General features: G+C 41.8%; 1 protein-coding gene across 3 annotated transcripts in view; it reads left to right on the top strand.

Annotated features, from left to right (window-relative positions):
• The window catches only part of dnaaf1 (dynein axonemal assembly factor 1), an 85,736-nt gene extending 63,939 nt beyond the window's left edge, over positions 1–21,797 (top strand). For all 3 annotated transcript variants that reach the window (XM_048546213.2, XM_048546212.2, XM_048546214.2), the window contains 6 exons: positions 1,614–1,780; positions 7,804–8,142; positions 9,247–9,356; positions 10,025–10,093; positions 14,668–15,061; positions 21,516–21,797. In XM_048546213.2, the coding sequence (XP_048402170.1) occupies positions 1,614–1,780; positions 7,804–8,142; positions 9,247–9,356; positions 10,025–10,093; positions 14,668–15,061; positions 21,516–21,622 (1,186 nt within the window). In that variant the 3' untranslated portion in view covers positions 21,623–21,797. The remainder of the gene's footprint in view (positions 1–1,613; positions 1,781–7,803; positions 8,143–9,246; positions 9,357–10,024; positions 10,094–14,667; positions 15,062–21,515) is intronic.
• Positions 21,798–23,072: the final 1,275 nt, after the last annotated feature.

Raw genomic sequence — 23,072 nt, 5'->3', positions numbered from 1 at the left:
ATCTTTCTAAAGATTTTCTGAAACAACTTGATGGCACAGTGGCACAGTGGTTAGCAGTGCTGCCTCACAGTGCCAGGGACCTGGGTTCAATTCCATCCTCAGGTGACTGTGTGGAGTTTATATATTCTCCCTGTGTCTGTATGGGTTTCCTCTGGGTGCTTCAGTTTTCTCCCACAGTCCAAAGATTTGCAGGTTAGGTGGATTGGCCATGCTAAATTCATAGAATCATAGAATCCCTACAGTGTGGAAGCAAGCCAATCGGCCCAACAAGCCAATAGCGCCCTCCGCAACAGCATCTCACCCAGACTCATACCCCTACCCCCTTCCCCATAATCCTGCGTTTCTCATGGGTAATTCATCTAATTCTCACACCCCTGTACATTACAGGCAATTTAGCATGGCCAAAATACCTAATCTGTACATTTTTTGATTGATGATAGTGTGCAGGGATTTACAGGCTAGGTGGATTAGCCGTGTGAAATGCAGGGTTACAGGGACTGGATAGGGTGTGGGTCTGGTTAGGAACTTTGGAGGGTCTGTGTGGACTCACTAGGCAAAATAGCCTGCTTCCACACTGTCCGGGTTTTATGGTACTTTGATTAAAGTACTGCTTGGTTTTCAATCCTTGATTTACAAACAGTTAACTACCTTCTTTTACGATTGATAAATACCAGAAGTTGAAATGCTGGTTAGATGAGTCCAGTCATATACTTTTCTCGTCAAAATCAAAGAACACAAATGCCAACACCATGATTACATATTCTCCACATGGCATACCCAATCAAATGCTCACCCGATTACCCCTGAGTTAATGTATAACCATTACCTATTTCCTGGTTGCATCAGTCTGAGGCATCCATAACAGACCCTAGATGATAGCAGTGAGTCAGAGTAGTAGGTACTCTTCTCCAAAGGCCGTTCATGAATAAGTTGGACTTCTATAATAGTTCAAGTAGTTTATGTGCTCTTTCTATGTGGTGCCAGCCTGTAAATCACAAGTTATCTCTTTCAATATTTAGCTATATAACAGGGCAAATACAGCAAGGATGTGGGCATATCAGTACGTCCGAGTTCTTTTCCAAGTCACATTTCATCCTGTCTTGGAACTATATTGTTATTCCTTCATTTGTTAAAGTAAGTCAACTCTTTAAAATTCTCTACATAACCACCGTGGGCGAACTTTCATTACACAGTCTGCAGCAATTTGAGAAGGCAGCTCACATCCATTTCTTAGGAACATCTATGGATGGGTAGTAAATGCTGGACACATCTTTAATGGATTTTATAAACAATCTGTAGGAATGAGAAGCAGAATCACACAGTGAAGAGGAGAGAGAAGGGAAAGAAATCAAGTGGGAAGTGGGGAAAGGTAGTGACATAAGGTAAGAAATTCTTGTCAGCCTATGGCATGTACTGTTGTGAAAAAGAGCATTTGTTATGATAGATATTGAACTCTCAATCTTTTGGCTTTGTGGTATTCTGTTTGCATTTGTATGGAAATACTGAGAAGTTACAACATGGAAGGTTGCCATTTGGTCCAACTAGCTCCCACTAGTCTTCTCCATCTGTATGCCTAAATAGGCCTAATCATTCTACCATTGATTTTCTGTCAGGGCATGTGCAGAAGCCTGGGCTCGAGGTGGGTGGAAAGCTGAGAAGGAAGAGCGAATGCAGTGGGAAACGAGCGAGCGTAAGAAGATTCAAGACAGTCTTGATGCTTTATCAGCGATCAAGAGAAAAGCTGAGGAGAAACGTAGACTTCAAGAAATGGAAGAAAGAGGTAGAATCTAGGTTGATGTTGTCTGAGTTTCTTTAAAACAGTTGCATGATTTTCACTTTTCGTACTTCGCACATGAAAACATTAAAGCCTAAGGTAATAATTGTTGTCTCCATTGTAGAGCATACACACATTTCATGATTTAGATCACTGAGACTGACAAACTCTGAATGGTTTCCAATATTCATGAATATTTGAAGAATCATTTACAATGTGCTTACCTTAGTCACAAATTCCTGTCAAATACGGCACTCCCTAGGATACTAACTGTAAAAGATCCAGTCCACCTCCCCAACCAGTTTGAGCTAAAGGCAAAGTTGACACAGTCTTAGCAGAATGAAGGGCTGTTGTCAATGGAAAAGGACAACTGGTAGTGCTTTACCAAGGAGTCACCATGCCTCAGGCAAATGGATAGGTTGAGAACAAGAGTCCTTCATGGCCTCAGCCAGTGTGGGAATTGAATCGACAATGTTGGCATCATTCTACATCACAAACCAACTGAACTAACTGGGTCCCATCCATTTTGAGATATGAATGTTTCTATCAATGGCATTATCTACAACTAGTGCCACATTGATCTCTCTCCATTTCATCCAGGACCCGTCACAATGACTCATTTTTCCTCTATGACAAGCTGTGCTCTCTGTTAGCATTGTTTATTTGGTTCTAGGATTCCATTTGCCCTGTACATTAGACTGGAATTTTGAGATGGTGCTGGTAGCAGTTCCACACTTTAATTCCAATATAAATTGCCCAGCCCTTTAGTCTGGGTGGGAGATTTTACACCAGGGTTGCCCCACAAGGAAATGAGCCACTGACTCATGAAACTATCATGGTCATAAAGGAGCCTTCCAATAGCAGCCTGGTGGGAACTCTGAGATAGCAAGAACGTCACATGCTGGAGTCAGAGACAAGACAGAGTGGAGCTGGAGGAATGTGGTAGGCAGGGCAGCATCAGAGGAGCAGGAAGATTGACGTTTCAGGGTCCCGACCTGAAACGTTGGCTTTCCTGCTCCTCGGCTGCCTGGCCTGCTACATTCCTCTGGCACCATTCTGTGTTGTCTCTGATGGGCACTCTATTGGCATATCAACCTTACCCTTTGTCACCCCACCAGAAGTGCTGGTATAAATTGTATCTCACTATCCCACAAAAAAAAGCACTACCCAATCACTCCTTTTACGAAGAAAGTAGTTTAGAAAACTCCTTCTGCCAGACATTTGGGTGAGCCTACCCTCCCTGCTCACCAACGCACTTGTATCAGGGATTCCAGGTGAGCCATACTTCCCTGTGCTGCAGGTCCAGGGTGAGGCACCATTTTGGTGGTTCACGTGAGCCCTACTGTCCAATGTCTAGGTGAGTCACATCAGTCAGTATGGGGTATTGGGAGAAGCCCATTTCCACTGTTTGAATTCAAGAGAGCCCTGTGGGGTCTCGACCGCAAAGCTTGCATCTGATGTCCATTGACCAGATGGACCAGATAGCTCCTTTATATGTTTGGATGAGATGGAAACATGGTTACAAGCAGGACTCGGAGTCTTTTTATAACCACCTAGCCAACCAATTTGCAAAAAACAGCCAAGGATCCTATTCCATGTTTCCAACATTGTCAATAGAAATAAAAGAGATCTGTTGTGGTTGTTCTTCACTCAATAGCTCATGGTCAATGTTTAACTTCAAAAAAGTGACTCAGAAGAGGAGTTTCAACTCAATATTGCACACTGCTATCACAGACCTCTCTCTTTCTCCATAAAATTACGATGTGTTTGTGGAGATGTTGAAAACTTTTAGAAATAACATTCCCTCAAGATTTTCTTTTATACATTCACAGGATGTGGGCATCACTGGCCAGGTCAGCATTTATTGACCATCTCTATTTACCTGTGAGAGGGTAGTGGTGAGATACATTCTTTGACGATTGCAGTCCATTTCCTGTAAGTAGACCCACAGTGCCAAGAGAAAGGAATTCCAAGATTTTGACCCAGCAACACTGAAGGAGCAGTGATATATTTCCCAAGTCTGATGGTGAGTGGCTTGGAAAGGAACTGGTGCTGGTGTTCACATGTATCTGCTGCCCTTATCCTTCTGGAAGTGACTAGTCAAGGATAGGAAGTTGTTGAATAAGAAATCTAGGTGAATTTCTACAGTACATCTTGTAGATGGTACACGTTGCTGCTACTGAGTGCCGGCAGTAGAATGAGTAAATGTTTGTGGATGTTGTGTCAATCAAGTGGCTTACTTTGACCTTCGTGGTGTCAAGCTTCTTGAATGTTGCTGGAACTGTACTCATTTGTGCACGCAAGGAGTATTCCATCATACTCTTGACATGTGTCTTTTAGATGGTGGATAGGCTTTAAGGAGGCATATGAGGTAAGTTACTCATTGCAAGATTCCTAGTCTCTGCTTTTAGCCACTATAGTTATACAGCTCGTCCAGTTCAGTTTCTGATGAAATGATAACTCCTAGGAAGTTGATAGTGAGGATTTGGTGATAGTGATCCATTGAATGTCAAAGAATAAAGTTACATACTCCTTTGTTGGAGATGGCCATTGCCTCGCACTTGTGTGATGTGAATTTAACTTGTCACTTGTCTGCCCAAACCTATACACAGTCCAGACCTTGCTGCCTTTGGACAACGAATGCTTAAGTATCTGATGAGTTGCGAATGGTGCTGAGCATTGTGCACTTGTTGGTGGACACCCCCAGTTCTGACATGAATGTGATTGGACCATGAGTACTGTCCTGAGGAACTCTTGCAGAGATGTCCTGGAGCTGAGATGACTGACTTCCAATAAGCACAACCATTTTTCTTTGTGCCACATATGATTCCAAGTCAGATAAACTACATCCCAAGTTGACCAGATGATATTAAATATCTCAGTGAAACTTAAGTCAACTGTTTTCAGGCAGACCCATTTGAAAATTACATTCTGCAAGCTGAAGAAAGGCCTGCAGATTCCATAGGAGAAGACAGACAAATAAAATAGCAGGAAATACTGATATATTGCATGGCTACAAAAAAGCATAGAAAATTATCAGGTTACTAAGAAGTGACTTCACTAAACTACAACACACAATGGGAGATCATGCCATATCAAATCACTCGTCAGCCCCTCTTGGGAAGGCAGGGAAACCCAACTTATTATCCCAGCAGGATTAGGTCTCCAAGACCTACAGAATATACTGACTTTACAAACTACAAGCAAGCAATTGTTCATTGTCAAGATGTTAAAAAGTGACAAAGCAGGTGGACTCAGGTATGTTAGATGAACAAATCGGCGCCTTTTGCAATTCATCAAATATTGAAGCAGCCCATGTTCAAATGCGACAAGATTTGGACAACATCCATGCTTGGGCTGACAAGTGGCAAATTACATTCATGCCACACAAATGCCAGACAATGACCATCTTCAATAAGAGACAATCTAATCACTGCATCTTGACATTAAGTGGTGTTACCTTCACTCAGTCCCCTACTATCAACATTCTTGGGCTTACCATTAACCAGAAACTCAACTGGACTCACCACATAAACTCAGTATCTAACAAGAGCAGGTCATTGGTTAGGAATACAACAGTTGAAAACTTCCAATCCCTCGACCATCAATGCTCAGTAACAGCAGTGTGTTTGATCTACAGGATGCACTGCAGAAATACATCAAAAATCCTCAGACAGCACCTTCCAAATCCATGCCCACTCCCATGAAGAAGGTCAAGGGCAGCAGATATATGGGAACACATCCACCTGCAAAATCTCCTCCAAGTCAATCACCATTCTGATTTGGAAATATATTCACTGTTCCTAAGAGCATTGTGGGTCAACCTACTATACATGAACTGCAGTGTTTCAAGAAGGCAGCTTGCCTCCAGCTTCTCAAGGGCAACAGGGATGGGAAATAAATGCTGGCCAGCCAGCAGTGCCCACATCCCATGAGTGGATTAAAAAGAAAATTGGACCTATGGCTGTACAGGATATATAGTACTTCCCAACAATTGCTTAGCAGCTAACAAACTTTAGCCTGTAGAAATGAGCAAGATACTTGCAATTCTGAAGCCTGGGCCAATTATCCCGTTAGTTCACAGCTACAAACTGTTCAAAAAACTTGATCCAAAATATCCGGCACCCTTTGGAGATGAACATGTCATCATTGATTAAGCAACATTCAGACCAGCAATATCCTAAACAGTCCCACTTCTAAACCTCACCTAATTTATTAAGGAGGGCAACGTGACTGGCCAGCTTTTGTGACTTATCCACAGCATATAATAGGATCACTCATGTCATTCTTGCTCAGAAATTTTTTTTAGATTAGATTAGACTCCCTGCAGTGTGGAAACAGGCCCTTTGGCCCAACAGGTCCACACTGCCACTTGAAGCATCCCACCCAGACCCATCCTCCCTAATAACCCACACACCCCTGAACACTATGGGCAGTTTAGCATGGTCAATCCACCTACCCTGCACATCTTTGGACTGTGGGAGGAAACTAGAGCACCCGGAGGAAACGCACGCAGACACAGGGAGAATGTGCAAACGCCACACAGACAGTCACCCAAGGCTGGAATCGAACCCGGATCCCTGGCACTGTGAGACTGCAGTGCTAACCACTGAGCCACCATGCTGCCCTTGTTATTCCATGTAACCAAAGATATCAGATTAACGGAGCTCTTGGGTAATATGCTAGTCATCAGATGTTTATTTTTTGATTGGAATGGAAAGAAAAGCAAATGACACAGAAAAATACCTCACCTTAATGTAATGTTCTCAAACTTGCTGTTCCATGTTTATACCAACAACCTATCCATTCCTTAAGCACGAGAGATAAAAACAGAAATTGCTGATGAAATTCAAGCCTGGAAAAATCTGTGGGAAGAAAGCAGAGTTAATGTTTCGAGTCCAGTGACTCTTCATGAGAACTGTTAGCAGCTAGGAATATTCATTCGGCCACCAACACTCCTCCTCAGAGGTTGCAAAGCTCTTACTGGCTGTCTGAAGCCTGTTAGACTGAATGATCTGTACCTGCACCATCGCTCCACCTGTTGTAAGAAGACAATTTACATTACGAGTAGAACAGCCAAAGCTCACTTTCATCAACCTCTCTTCCACGAAAATGTTCAACTCCAGGAGACAACTTCTTACATATTGTCCAGTCCCTGGATTGTAACCCCACAACTGTTACCTTGTTGATTGGACAAAGCCTCTACAAACAAAGGCACATAAATTCTCCAATGACCTCGACAATGCCTCTTGCCAGCAGCCAGTGAAATGTAACTTGACTGTGCAACACACGCCTTGGGACTGGTGTCAGCCACTGCAAGACCTTATGTACTGATGCAAGGATGCAGCCAAATTAATTCTGTCAACAGTGATTATGAGAAGGCAATATTTCCTAGAATGCCTTCTACTGGCAGAAATTTTTGCAAGTTTGAAAGTACTCAATTCTCAAGCTAAAGCTTGTACAGAATATTGGTGAGAGAGGATATGGAAACATGACAAGAAGAATCCATCATGCTTATACTTGCTGATCAGGAATCACATCCACTTGTAAAATTCTCATCTGTGTACTTGAACCCCTCCATTACCTTGCTTCTCCCTATCCCTGCAACCTACTTTAGAACTACGATCTTTAAGAATACTACAGTTCTGCTTTATACTTTTTCTAGTTTGCTCATCCCCACTTTTGCAGTTGTGTCTTCGACTATCAAAGCTCTAACTTCTGTAAATCCCTCCCTAAACCTAATCTACATTTGTCCTCTTCTCAGTCATTCCATAAAACCTATGTGTTTGACCAAGTTTTTAGTAACTTGTGTTAGTACCCTGTTTACACGTCTCATTGCCAATTTTTGTCTGATTAAACTCTCATAGGGTATGTTGGAATGTTTGATCATACAAATAGTGTTGTATGAATCTGGATATTACAATGAGATTTTCACATGGCCCCTCCACTTTGCCTCTGAATTCAAAATTTCACAGATCTTTGAAAGCTTGTTTGTCTTTCACCCTGTAATCCCACTTTTTAAATTCTAGGTGAAAACTCAACTTCAGAGTCCAGTGAGGCTGAGATAATTCCCCATTATTCAAGTGCCAAAAGCCAGCAAAAGATTGAAAAGTTTGTGAATGATGTAGTGAAAATCCAGGAGGAGACCGTGAAAGACCGACAGCAAAATGCTGGAAGAAAATCTGAGATGGCTACTGAGAACCTGCAAAATGGATCCAATACAGATATAGTAGACCAAGCTACTTTACCATTGAGTTTGGACAGAGGGGGTAATGCTGAGTTTGTGCAGTCAGAAGAAGAGATTTTCTCACCATCACTGGATACTTCTGACCAGTTGCGGAGCACAGTCTTCAACAGTGATTTTGCAGGTTAAAGTATTGTCAAATTACTTCTTAATGGTATTTTTAAAATAGTTTTAAGTGAAATATGCAAACATTTGATTAACAGCAAAAATCAGAGTATTTAAGGTTTTAAATGCCAACATTAATCAATATGAGATACAGCATGGTAAGGAATGTTTACTTGGCTAATCAGCCACTTCTTTCTCACTATCCTTTGCAATTGGACCAAGGTACGTTGGCAAGCACAAAAGTGATAGGTGAACAAAATTTGATGTAAGAATATTAGTGGCAGAATTTGAATGATTTCGGCTTTATGGCAGCTTGAAAATGGAATACTGCCACAGAGTGCTCTGGAGTCATCAGGGCAAGAGATAACATAAGAAGAGATGGGGATTCAGCAGCAGAGTGAGGAACATGCAGTGTAAGGCACAAATATTGAACTTGCAAGGTTGCATGTTGCCCATATTTTTAAATCAATGGCATGGTGTTCCACCAATGTAAATATCACTTGAGAAGTAACAAATGATTGTATCTGTGTGGCCTCATCTATGGATAGTGAACCATAGTCAACTTATTGAGTCTGATATGATTAGATTCCCTACAGTGTGGAAACAAGCCCTTCGGCCCAATAAGTCCACACCACCCCTTGAAGCATCCCACCCAGACCCATCCCCCTATAACTCATGCACCCCTGAACAATACGGGCAATTTAGCATGGCTGATCCACCTAGCCTGCACATCTTTGGACTGTGGGAGGAAACCAGAGCACCCAGAGGAAACCCACGCAGACATGGGGAGAATGTGCAAACTGCACACAGACAATCGCCCGAGGCTGGTATCGAACCTGGGTCCCTGGCGCTGTGAGGCTGCAGTGCTAACCACTGAGCCGCCATGCTGCCCTTGTCATATCAGGTTTGAAACATTAATTCTGTTTCTGCCTCTGTAAATGCTGTGTGGCCTGTTGAGTTTCTGCAGCACTTTCTGGTTTAAATCAAATTTCCAGCATCTGTAGCATTTTGCATTGATTTGACTTTATCTGTCCTAAATTCGTGACAACAATTACACTTGCTCAAGTCTGTAATTTTACACTACTCATGCGTCTTCACGTGTCTTTTTGATCCTTGTTCTCAGATTTATCATCAAACAAGGTGCCTGCTGAGAGGGTTCTAGTGACAGAACTGGTAAAGGCAAACACCATAGACACCATCTGCTTAGAAGAGGAGAGGAAATTATGTATTGACGTGAGTCAAATGCAAATGCAGCAATGATCAAAGTTCACAAAATTGAAAGAGTTGTTTGGAAACGTTTTCTGATATTACAGAATCTTACAAAACAGAAGGTTCTGAAGGAGTGTTTCTTGATTTCACTCCTAAATGTCGAGAGGTAGACCTGTTGTGTTTTAGTGGCTTTGGGCACTTTTAATTCTGTTAGTTTATTTTTATTTTTCAGTGTTTTCAAGATTGAATTCAGCTTCTCAAACTAATAGAATTCAAAATGGTATTCTTAACAATGTTAGTACAGAGCTATCTTGAATGTTCAAATTTGGAGATGCAAAGAGATGTATTAGGTTTTCTGCAATGAGGTGTGGTAGGCTTGGAGGCAGATAATGTTGTGGCAATGGAGGTAAGCCTAATAAAGAAAGTGTGGTGCGAAAACCCAACTTGTATAAAATCAGAGCAGCAGAAATTTGTCCTTCACAATACTTTGTGTGAGTAAGAGCATTGTTTTTAAATATATTGCTACTTTTTGATTCTAATCAATTCATATATCAGGTGATGGCACATGCATTTAAAATCCTCTCCTTGTATTCCTTGTATGAGTGTGGTAACATATTTAAATATCATACATTTATCCAGATTCACATGTCTGTATTCAATTTTATAGTCTCCAGCTTCCTGCTTCTTTACAGGATCTACCTGACCTGGAAGATGTAGATGTGAGTAACTCATCAGAACCTGAACAGACCTCAAGCTGCAAGGTAAACTATCACGTTCTCTCCACTTCGCTTCTATTTGTGCATTTTTTGCAATTGAATTTTAACAGCTTATTATATTTTTGTCTGGTCTGCCTGCACAGCCGTCAAATGTCTGACAAACAAACTTAGTTCCTCTAGCCTGTTCCACCAATCAGTAAGATTATAGTGGTTCCATAACCTAATGTGTCCCGTATCCATTAATATCTTTGCTGTCTGGAGTTATGGCACATGCCTGCAGATATCAAATAACAAATTCAGATACTTGGATTTTAGCAGTGTGCTTCCAGCATATATTAGAAAATGAGCAAGGATACATAAGATTCGACAGCTCAATGATTGAGGCAGCCTTACGGTAGTAAACTGGACTGGTAATGAGCAGGATCTCATAGAGCAGAGGCCTACCGTCCAAGCTGGAGGGTTCACACTGTATCTGCAGAATATAAATGTGGGGTGTGCAGGCTTGGTAGATTAGCCATGGGGATTTCAGGGTTACAGGGATAGGGTAGGTGGGAGGGAGGGCAGTCTCGGTGAGATGCTCGGTGTGGACTTGATGAACCAAATGGCTTGTTTCCACACTATAGGGATTCTATTCTATGACGTCTGGGATCTCTCCCAGGAAACTGAAGGAGGCAAGGTAGGAGACAGCCGGGACCTTGTGAGAAATCTTTTGTATCCTCATTTGCCACAGATGAGGTCCTAGAAAACTTGAGAATAGCCAATTTTCTTCCTTTATTTAAGAAGGGAAACCAGGGATTATCCAAAAAGTTATAGACCAGTGAGCTTTACATCAGTGTAGGAAGATTATTGAGAAGATTCTGAGGGACTGGATTTATTCGCATTCGTAACATAGATGGAGGCCATTCACCTTTGGAAGATCTATCCGATTATTCCCATATCCCCCTAGTGCTTTATATTCCTGCATATTTTCCCCCATCAAGTGTATATTCCAGTTCTGTTTTTGAAATGAGCCTCTACTGCATATTCAGATTATTAGAATATTCTGACTGAAAAGACTCATCTCCCTTGATTGCTTTTGTGAATTATCTTAATCTCTTCTAATTTCATAAGAGATTTAATTTGCTGCTATTAAATCTACAGTGTCCTGTTACTCTGAATTCCCTGAATTATTTTCTCTGTATTGAACACAGCAATACATCCAGTTGATCTTTGCTTTGGTAGCATTTAAAGCTAATGGTTTTGTCTAGAATTTCTTCAGTTCACACCTCAAGTCTTTATAGAGCCATAGAGCAATACAGCATGGAAGCAGGCCCTTCGACCCAAACTGGTCCATTCTGACCATGGTGCCCCACTCAGCTAGTTCCAATTGTCTGCATTTAGTCCATATCCCTTTAAACCCTTCCAATCCATGTACCTATCCAAATGTTTTTTTTTAAATGTTGCTGTTGTACCTGCCTCAACCACTTTCCCTGGCAGCCCATTTCTGTATACACACCACTGTGTGAAGTTGCCCTCAAGTCCTTCTTTCCCCTCTCACTTTAAAACCTACGCCCTCTAGTGTTCAATTCCCCATTGCTGGGAAAAAGACAATATGCATTCATCCTATCCATGCCCATCCATAACTTTATACACCTCAATAAAGTCACCCCTCAATCTCCCACGTTCCAAGGAATAAAGTCCTATTCTGGCCAATGTCTCCCTATAACTCAGGCCTGCTAGCCCTGGCAACATGCTGCTAAGTCTTCTTTGTACACTTTCCAGTTTAACTGCGTCTTTCCTATAACAGAGTGACCAAAACTGTACACAATACTCCATGTACGGCCTCACCGATGATTTATACAACAGTAACATAACATCCCAACTCCTATACTCAATGCCTCGACTGATGAAGGCCAGCATGTTAAATGCCCTCTTCACCACTCTGCCCACCTGTGACACCGCTTTCAACGAACTATGTACTTATACTTCTATGTCTCTTTGTACCACAACACTCCTCAGGACTTTACCACCTACTGTACAAGTCCTACCTTGGTTTGACTTTCCAAAGTGCAGCAGCTCATACTTACCTTTACTGAATTGCATTTCGCAATCCTCAGCCCACTTCCCCACCTGATCAAGGTCCATTTGTAACTTTTCATAACCTTCCTCGCTATCAACTATACCTCCTAATTTTGTATCATCTGCACACTTACTAATCACACCTTGTACATTCATATCCAGATCATTTATGTAAATAACAAATAACAAAGGTCCTAGCACTGAGCTCTGTGGCATACCACTAGTCACACGACTCCAGTCTGAGAATCAACCTTCAACCATCACCCTCAGCTTCCTACTTTTAAGCCAGTTTTGAATCCAATTAGCCAGGTCTCCTGGGATCCCATCTCAACCTAACATTCATGACTTGCCTGCTGTTCAATAACTTGGCAAAGGCCTTACTAAAGTCCATATCAACAACATCCACTGCTCTACTCTCATCTATGTTCTCGGTTACCCTTCAAAAAACTCTAAAAGATTTGTCAAACACAAATCTATGCTGACTATCCCTAATAAGACCTTGGCTATCGATATCAGAGATGATGGGAGCTGCAGATGCTGGAGAATCCGAGATAACCAAGTGTGGAGCAGGCCAAGCAGCATCTGAGGAGCACAAAAGCTGACTAAAGACATTTTTCCATCCCCACCCTTGTCTGTCTTCCGGAGAGACCACTCTCTCCGGGAGTCCGCTCCACACTCCCTTCCAATCCCACCACACCCAGCACTTTCCCCTGCAACCGCAGGAAGTGCTACACTTGCCCCCACACCTCCTCCCTCAACCCCATCCCAGACCCCAAGATGACTTTCCACATCAAGCAGATGTTCACCTGCATATTCGCCAATGTGGTATACTGCATCCGATGTACCCATTGTGGCTTCCTGTACATTGGGGAAACCAAACGGTGGTTTGGGGACCACTTTGCAGAACATCTATGCTCGGTTCACGAAAAACAACTGCACCTCCCAGTCACAAACCATTTCAACTCCCCCTTCCATTCCTAGACGACATGTCCATTCTGGGCCTCCTGCAGTGCCATAATGATGCCAACCAAAGGTTGCAGGAACTGTAATTCATATTCCGCTTGGGAACCCTGCAGCCCAATGGTATCAATGTGGATTTCACAAGCTTCAAAATCTCCCCTCCCCACTGCATCCCAAAACGAGTCCAGCTCGTCCCCTCCTCCCTAACCTGCTCTTCCTCTCACCTATCCCCTCCTCCCACCTCAAGCTGCACCTCCATTTCCTACCTACTACCCTCATACTGCACCCTTGACCTGTCCGTACTCCCCGGACTGACCTGTCCCCTCCCTACCTCACCACCTATACTCTCCTCTCCATCTATCTTCTCCTCTATGCATCTTCGGTCCGCCTCCCTCTCTCTCCCTATTTATTCCGGAATCCCCTCCCCATCCCCCTTTTCTGATGAAGAGTCTGGGCCCGAAACATCAGCTTTTGTGCACCTAAGATGCTGTTTTGCCTGCTGTGTTCATCCAGCTCCACGCTTTGTTATCTTGGCTATACACATGTTGGTTGATCCTGTCCCTCAGTATCCTCTCCAACAACTTGCCTACCACTGATAACAGGCTCATTGGCCTATAGTTCCCTGGCTTGTCTTTGCTACCTTTCTTAAACAATGGAACATTAGTCACCCTCCACTCTTCTGTAACTTCAGTGGCAAAAGAAGAGGCAGAATTCTCTGCAAGAACCTTGGTAATTTCTTCCCTCGCCTCCCACAATGTCCAAGGATGGACTTGATTGGGCTTAGAGGATTTATCCACCTTCATACGATCTAAGGCTGCAAACACCTCGTCTCTGGTAATACATCTAAAACATCCTCACTTGTTTCCCTTATTTCCTTAGCATCCATGATTCTGTCCTCAGTAAACACTGACGAGAAATATTCATTAAAAATCTCCCCCAATTCCTGTGGCTCCACACATGGATGGCCATGCTGATCTTTAGTGGGACCTATTCTCTCCCTGGCCACCATTTTATTCTTAATCTTCATCTCTTCCTTACTTATAATTGACTATATCCGTCTTTGTTAGCACCTTCATTTTATGTACTGTTTTTATTCATGTACGTTCATCAATTTCTACTTTCCATACCATGGTCTTTCTTACTTGAATCCTTGCTGCTCACCATCCTGCATCTTTGCCCCCAGCTATTAAACCATTCCACCAGTTCATTCATTTTCTTATGGTTCAAATGCAGAGCTCCCAACTTCACCAGAACTGGTGCCAGTGCTCTTAAAACAAACTGAATGTCCCTTTCTTCCCCCACCCAACTCCCATTCCCCCACCAACTCACTTTGAGCCCAACAAATCCTTTACCCAAATGTTGGCTACAAATTCTAAGTAGATTATTTGTCACCAACACCTCCACTCCCGGATGCTTCTATCTTACAAGCGAGGAATGTGGTTTAATATGACGTTCTGATCATTGTTTTACTTAATGTATCATTAATAGCCATTTTGGCTAAAGTGCGATCAAGGGTCCCAGTGGTCAACAGATATATCTGGGAGACAATAACGTTCTCAAACGTGTAGCATAAAACTGAACACTTTCCCCTCTTTTCTCAGATCTTTCGGCCAAAGATTGAGATCATTGCTGCTGGATGTGATGATAGTGAGTTAGACATGGAGGAAGATATAGGAGTTCTCTTACAGGAGGTTCAAGATGAAATAAATGAAGAAAGTTCAGATAATCAAAAAGAGAATGAATGTGGAGATACAACTAGCCAAAATAAACCAATTGGAACTTTAGACGAAAAGTGTGCGATACAACTAACTACTAGCACAACAGGAAGCTTGTTAACGAATGAGAGAAATGTAGAAATAACAACACTTGAACCGAATATCAGCAGCACTCCACCAGGGACGCTTGAGGAAGACCAACCTACAAGAATACTCATAGAGGAAATCTCCAGCCAATCCGTAGCTGAGAGCACAAAGCAAATTACATCACTGATTCAAGGTAAAAATACTGAGAGTGGGTAATGCTTTATCCCTGTACTATTTTCCATGAGTCTTTTATGGACCATATATCTGATGGCTATTACAGCAGATGAAAGGCTAATTAATCTGTAACCAATGTGCTACTTCCCACCCCTCAATTTTCCATCAACTTCCTAGACAGCCATAAGTCAGAAATGCTTTCCTACTTGCAATACAACTCTCAAACTTGATACTGTTCAGCATAAAGTAGTCTACCTGATTGGCATCATATCATGACCTGAAACAAAATATCCCCTCCATCATTGGTACACGGCCCCTTTTGTGTGTGCTATCAACAGTGTGTAGGAATTCTCTAAGGCTTCATCAGCAGCTACTTCCAAATTCCCCACCACAGTACAACAGGATAGAACAGCTGATCGATTTGAATAACATCCTTCATGTACTTAGCATTTATTCACTGTTATTGGGCTATGAACCTGGAATTCACTTGACTGACTATATCATAGGATTAGCTCACTAAGTTGATTGAAACATTTTATGGGGAAGACATACCACCACCACCAGCTCTAACTCTGTCAAAAGAACTAGAGATGAGCAACTAATACCAGCCTCACCCCCAATAAAACTCACATTCTGAGAATGTAAAACTAATATCAGAGAGGAAAAAAAGTTAGTGCCCTTTGACTCACACTTTCAGCCCATTTCTTGTAAGAACTCCATCTATTATGGTAATTTCTCCATTTCCATAATATCGGTTCCAATGAAGGTACCTTCATTGTAAAGAGGATTTTCCCTTCACTTGGTTGATATTCCCAACATTTTTGCTTTTACCCAATACCTTACTCTGAGAACCATGCGAGGCTTACCATTGTCTCCACCAGTCATTATATTTGATCAGTTCTCTGTCACCATTTGTGTAATCTTGAATGCAATGCCATTACTAATGCATTTTCATCTTTCGTCATCTGTAACTGGAATAACCATTTCATCATTCTTTTTGTGATACCAAAGTGTGGAGCTGTATGAACACAGCAGGCCAAGCAGCATCTTAGGAGCACAAAAGCTGATGTTTTGGGCCTAGACCCTTCATCAGAAAAGGGGGATGAGGAGAGGATTCTGAAACAAATAGGGAGAGAAGGGGAGGCGGACCGAAGATGCATAGAAGAGAAGATAGGTGGAGAGGGAAGTATAGGTGGTGAGGTAGAGAGGGGATAGATCAGTCCAGAGAGAACGGACAGGTCAAGGGGACAGGATGAGGTTAGTAGGTAGGAAATGGAGGTGCGGCTTGAGATGGGAGGAGGGGATAGGTGAGAGAAAGAGCAGGTTAGGGAGGCGGGGATGAGCTGGGCTGGTTTTGGGATGCAGTGGAGGGAGGGGAGATTTTGAAGCTTGTGAAATCCACATTGATACCATTGGGCTGCAGAGTTCCGAAGTGGAATACGAGTTGCAGTTCCTGCAACCTTCGGGTGGCATCATTATGGCACTGCAAGAGGCCCAGAATGGACATGTCATCCAAGGCATGGGAGGGTGAGTCGAAATGGTTCATGACTGCGAGGTGCAGTTGTTTATTGCAAACTGAGCATAGATGTTCTGCAAAGCGGTCCCCAAGCCTCTCCTTGGTTTCCCCAATGTAGAAGAAGCCACAACGGGTACAGCAGATGCAGTATACCACATTTGCAGATGTACAGGTGAACATCTGCTTGATGTGGAAAATCAGCTTGGGGCCTGGGATGGGGTTGAGGGAGGAGGTGTGGGGGCAAGTGTAGCACTTGTGGCGGTTGCAGGGGAAAGTGCCAGGTGTGGTGGGGTTGGAGGGGAGTGTGGAGCAGACAAGGGAGTCCCGGAGAGAGTGGTCTCTCCGGAAGGCAGACAAAGGTGGGGATGGAAAAATGTCATTGGTGATGGGGTCTGATTGTAGATGGCGGAAGTATCGGAGGATGATGCATCATTCTTTTTGTACAGCTTCATTCATTTTTAAACACCCCAACACTTCCCATAGAACTTTACTATGCAAATCCAGTAGATGCAATACCTATCCTTTCAGCGGCTCTTTGACTAGGATCCCAAAAATTTCCTCAAGATGAAATAGCAATTTACTTGTACTTCTTCCTGTCTGGTATATTGTATTCACTGTTTATTTTAAACTAAATTATTTTATTCTAAACTAATGGGACTAAACACAATTTGGTTGATCGTTTTTGATATAAACCTTTGTTCAGCATGCAAACATTGTTAAGAGATTCAAAGCCCGTTGACGAGATTGAAACCAAGACGTACACTGTTTCTTTTGTGTAAAGTGCTTGACTTTCTCAATCCTCTCATCCTTCATCACATCACACCCCCAATGTCCCAGTTACACCTCAGTTATGGATATTTTCTAATTAACCTTTCAGCGATGTTATTACACATCTCTGAAGCAGATGGGACTTGAACGCAGGCCTCCTGGTCCAGAGGTAAGGACATACCACTACACATAGACAAAGTTAGGTACTTTTCGTCAAAGTGTTCAGACAGGTTATGATGCAGCTCTGGAGCAGATGGTACCTGAAACCAGCCCTTCTAGCTCAGAGATGGAACACTTACAAAAACCCTTAACTCTCTATTTATGGATGTTTTCTGACACTCTTCGGAGCTGTTATTACACACACCTCTGGGACTTGAACACAGGCCTCCTGGCTCAGAGGTAGAGACACAACCACTGTACCACATGATCTCCCAACTCCCTATTTATGCGTTTTTTCATATCCAGAAGTTCTGTTACACACAACTGAATGTTTTTTTTTCCCCACCACCAAATCATCTGTGGTACTTTCCACCTCTTATTCGCCATCACTAAATTACCCTTGTTTCTATCTAATCAAAGACTATTAACGGCAATGCAATAATATCAAATGTGTGAGAAAGGTGAAACGAGAGAGAAGGGATAAAATCAAAATGGACTTGAAAGGGTAATAAGGCATTCCACCTCCTGTGGTGCCCACCTGTCTCTAAACGTATCAAAACACTCCCTTTCCATTAACACCCCTCCATAAACTTAGCCACACAAGGGGGGCCGACATCAGCAACTGTTACCCCTCCACCGCCGACTACTTGGACCTATTAATAGCCAATTTGAGCAGGCCCAAGTGCACCCACTCATTCCAAGTATCAATCTAGTAAACCTCCTTTGAACCTCTTCCAGGCATTTCCATCCTTCTTTAAATAAAGAGACCAAAACCACACACACATCCAGATGTGATCGCACCAGTGTCTCATAAATTCCTTCAGTTTATGTTCAATTCTCCTCATATAGATAGAGCATACCCATAGATTTCCTGATCATGTGCTGTACTTGAATGCTAACCTTTGGTGACTCATGCACCAAAACATTGTAATCCCTTTGCACCTGGGAATTCTGTTATTGTTTTCCATTTAAGTAATACTCCAGTTCTTTATTCTTCGTACCAATGTGAACAATTTCACTTTTCCTCACAGTATAATCCATCTGCCAAATGTTTGCCCAATTATTCATCTGTCTACATTCTTCTGCAACTTTCTACCCACTTCTTCACAACATTTTTTCCTACCTATTTTGGTATCTTCAGTGAATCCAACTACTATGACTTTGCTCCCTCATCTAAGTAATTGGTGCAAATTGTTAAAAAGCCACAACACAAACTTCTACTCATCATATCCTGATAGTAAGAGAACGACCCATTTTTACATAGATATAGTAGGAACTGTCGATGTTGGAGAATCTGAGATAACACGATGTGAAGCTGGATGAACACAGCAGGCCAAGCAGCATCAGAGGAGCAGGAAAGCTTGACGTTTCGGGTCAGGACCCTTTTTCTGAAGAACGGTCCTGACCCAAACGTCAAGCTTTCTTGCTCCTCTGATGCTGCTTGGCCTGCTGTGTTCATTCAGCTTCACACCATGTTGTCCCATTTTTGCATACTCTGTTTTCTGCCAGTCAGCCACAAACCTCTGTCCATGCTAGTATGTTACCTCCTACATCATGAGCTTTTATTTTCTGCAGTAACTTTTCATGTGGTGCCTTGTGACAGGCTTTCTAGAAATCCAAGTATGGAAGACCTATAGGATCCCGTTTATCCACAACATAATGTTCCTCCTTCAAAGAATGCCAATAATTTAGTTAAACATGATTTTCCTTGAAGACACCATGCCTTCTCTTCCTGAATATTTTGAGGTTTTTGAAATGTGCTTGCATAATTTTGTAAATGATATTCTAACATTCTCCCACAACTGCCATAAAGCTAACTGGTCTACAGTTTCCTGTTTTTCTCCCTCCTTGAATAGTGGGATAATGTTTGCTACTTTCCAATCAAATGGAACATTTTTAGAATTTATTAAATTTTGAAAAATAACATCAAGCTTCTACAACCTCACTAGCCACTTGCTTTAAGATTCTGAGCTGAAGTCCATTAAGACTTAAAGACTTATTAGTCTGCAGCTCCATCAGTTTTCACTTGTGATTGTAAATTTGCTACCTTCACCTTCTGCTCTACAGCTGTTACTGGAGTGTTTGTTACGTCCACTCGTGATGAAAGAGGCAAAATATTTGTTCATTTCACCCACAATTTTCCTATTTTCTATGGTTAATTCATCGTTCTCACTCTCCAGAAGGTCATCATTCACTTTATTTCCTACCCGTAGAAACTTTTGACATCTGTTTTTGTGTCTTTGCTTCAATTTCTTTCATAATTTAGTTTCTTCCTCCAATCTGACCAACCATCTGACGTATCATTCATCATTGTGCAGTTACTTTCTTTCTTTCTTAAGTTGAAAGTTTTCCCTAATTTCAGTAGTTAACCACAGATTGTGGGTCCTACCTTTAGAAAATTTATTTATAGGTCAAATATACATATTCTGATTACTTTGAAAAATCTCTTAAAATGTCTGCCATTGTGTCTCGATGTATCTACCCCCTAGCCTAGTATTCCAGTTCACAGCCAGCTCAGATATCGTGCCCACGTAGTTGCCTAATTCATGTATGAAATGTTATGTCATAGCCCATACCTTCTCCCTTTAAAACTGGATGTAAAATTTATATTGTGGTCACAGCTGTCCAGGCTCCTTTAAATCTGAGGTCATTAACTAATCATAAAAAATAACTTTGTACTTTTTGTTTTTAATGTGCATTAGAAACTTTTTATCACGAGAATCAATTGCTTAAAATGTGTAGAACAAAGTTGAAGTCTCCCTTTAAGATTATTTTGTTGACAAAATGATAGTAAAACAGAATCACCAAATTACTACGGTGCATAAGAACGCCATTCAGCCTGGTATGCCTGGACCCTCTGTATTATCTCGTGCCAATCTCCTGCATTTTCCCTATATCCCTGCATACCATTACTATCTAAATAACCATCCAATGCCATCTTTAATGCTTGAATTGAACCTGCCTCCGCCACATTTCCAGGCATGCATTCCCTGCCCTAACAATTTGCTGTATGAAAATGTTTTTTCTCACATCATTCTGCTTCATTTATGCATCACTTTAAATCCACACCTTTTTGTTCTTGGTTCTTTTAAAAGTAGAAACAGCTTCAGTTAGAAGCTAACAAACCTACAGTTTCCTGTTTTCTGTCTCCCTCCCTTTTTGAAATTGAATTTACCTTCTTAATCATTTGTGATTTTTGATTTGCACCCCAGAAAACCTAGATCCCTCTATATCTCATGGTTTTGCATGCTGGCCAATTTGCAGATAGGAAGATTCCACAAGTAAGTGTGTGATAGATTTTAATTATCAAAGGCACCAACCTCAGCTGTGCTTCTTCAAAGTAGTGCCTTACAATCTTTCATGGCTATTTAAGAAAGCAACTCTGGTCTAACTGTGGTTAAACATTTCATCCAAAAGATGCAACATTCTTTCAGTATTCTCAAATGGGTTAGGAACTCTTAAGCTTTGATTCAGAGCCGAGATTAGTCTCTCCTGACATATTGCCATTACCATCGTGTTGATTCTGGATTCTGGTGCTGATACTCCATAGTTGGAATTTCATATCAATTATTGTCAGCCATCCCTGAAATTAAGGATGATGGATTGTGGTTTTTCAGCCATGCATCTTCATGTGACTGAATATGTTGATTCTCAATCCATAGACCTTTGCATAAAAGTGGAAGGATTACCATTAGGCTGTAGTAAGCTCCTTCCAATCATTGACATAATTATTGCCATTCTTGAGTGAGAGCATCAGGGTATCTTTGTAGCAATTTCTTTGTCCTCCCATGGAATGCTGGCCATTTGGCAATCTTTAAAATCAGTTCCATTTTCTCAATTCCAAAACACATTTTTACTCTTATACAATTCAGCACTGGGGAGGCCTGTGTGCATTAATGATATGATGTCGAGCAAAATGCTGAGAATTATTATTTAACGTTAGTGCTGAGCTGTGAAACAATCATTGGCGAGGTGTTTCCTTTCCTGATCAAATGTGAAACTCAATCTTACAATGTTAATATTTTCTAAGGAAATTTCACTCGTTGTGGTCCAGAAGGCGAAAAAGTTGAAGAAGAATTAGAAGTTTTGGAGCTTGATCAGGTTCACACTGAAGACATTGAGTTTGGCCTGGACTGAAGAGACCAAATATTTAATTGGTGATATTAACCAGTGAGAAAAGACTCCAGTTTACGGGAGATTTATTTAACAGTTGTAACTGCTTTGGTAAATTACTGTGTTTTAAGGTGTTCTAAAATGTGCTGTTAAGTCTATTTTTGACTTATTATTTCAATAAATTACTTTATTCCTTTTAGAGGCCTGCAATATAACTGAGGTGGAAACTCGTTCACCTCCCCTTACCTTTGGTTGTTTTATTTCTATGCATCAACCTTCACTTGTCCATTGTTGCTGCCTTCAACCACTAGTAACTACAGGTGCACAACTCACCCAAATCTCACTGCATATTATGTACCAGACTCTGCCAACTGAATCAATGCCTGAACCAATCAGGACAATGGAAAAGCTGCATATTGCTATTCAAGATTATTTGATTTTGCTGAAGCAACAGAATTGGTAAGCTACCATGTCAAGGGTTAATAGGAGGGAAACATGAATTCTTCCTGTGAACGTGCATCAAAAACCATCGCCATCTCTCTCCTCACCCTTTCCAACAAGTTACTTCAGTGTTGATTATTCATGATTGCTTGCCTCCAATCATTATCCCGAGTGACAATTCTCAATTAGACCCTTATTAATTATTAATCCTGCAACAGGGACAACTTTCTTTTCATAACCATTGCAATATCACTTCATCAGACGTCTTGTTCAACTGGTCCCATAGTGGGAAAATGACTAAGCCCTCAGTAGGAATGTGACTGGTTCAGTAGTTTCTAATCTTTCAGTGAGAGAGTGAGTAATCTCCTGTGTGTGTGCTCCTACAAGGAAAGAATGACTGGCTCCCGGATGTTAGGTCCCCAAGTGAGAGTGGGACTGTTCTCTGAGTGACTGATCCCTGCGTGTCTAGTCCCTAAATGACTGGTCTCTGAGTGAGTAGTCATCTGTCCCTGAGTGACTGATGTAGTGATTGTAATGAGGTCAGCTGGGTAGACCTCCTGGAATATGAGTTCCTTGATTTGGGCTATTAATCTGGTGCAGTTAGGGAGCCCTGGCTGACAAATATAAACAGAAACGATAGAAGTTCTTTTCGCGAGTTTTGAGAAGATTTGTAGCTCAGGTTGAGGTTCTGGATGTAAATTTGCTCACTGAGCTGGAAGGTTCATTTTCAGACGATTCGTCACCATTCTAGGTAACATCATCAGTGAGCCTCCGGTGAAGTGCTGGTGTTAAGTCCCGCTTTCTATTTATGTGTTTAGGTTTCCTTGGGTTGGTGATATCATTTCCTGGGTTGGTGATGTCATTTCCTGTTCTTTTTCTCAGAGGGTGGTAGATGGGCTCCAAATCAATGTGTTTGTTGATGGAGTTCCGGTTGGAATGCTATGCTTCTAGGAATTCTCGTGCGTGTCTCTGTTTGGCTTGTTCTGGGATGAATGTGTTGTCCCAATCAAAGTGGTATCCTTCCTCATCTGTA

The sequence above is a fragment of the Stegostoma tigrinum genome, chromosome 16 (genome assembly GCF_030684315.1).
Source record: "Stegostoma tigrinum isolate sSteTig4 chromosome 16, sSteTig4.hap1, whole genome shotgun sequence".
NCBI classification, from domain to species: domain Eukaryota; kingdom Metazoa; phylum Chordata; class Chondrichthyes; order Orectolobiformes; family Stegostomatidae; genus Stegostoma; species Stegostoma tigrinum.
This window is presented reverse-complemented; position numbering and strand designations above follow the sequence as displayed.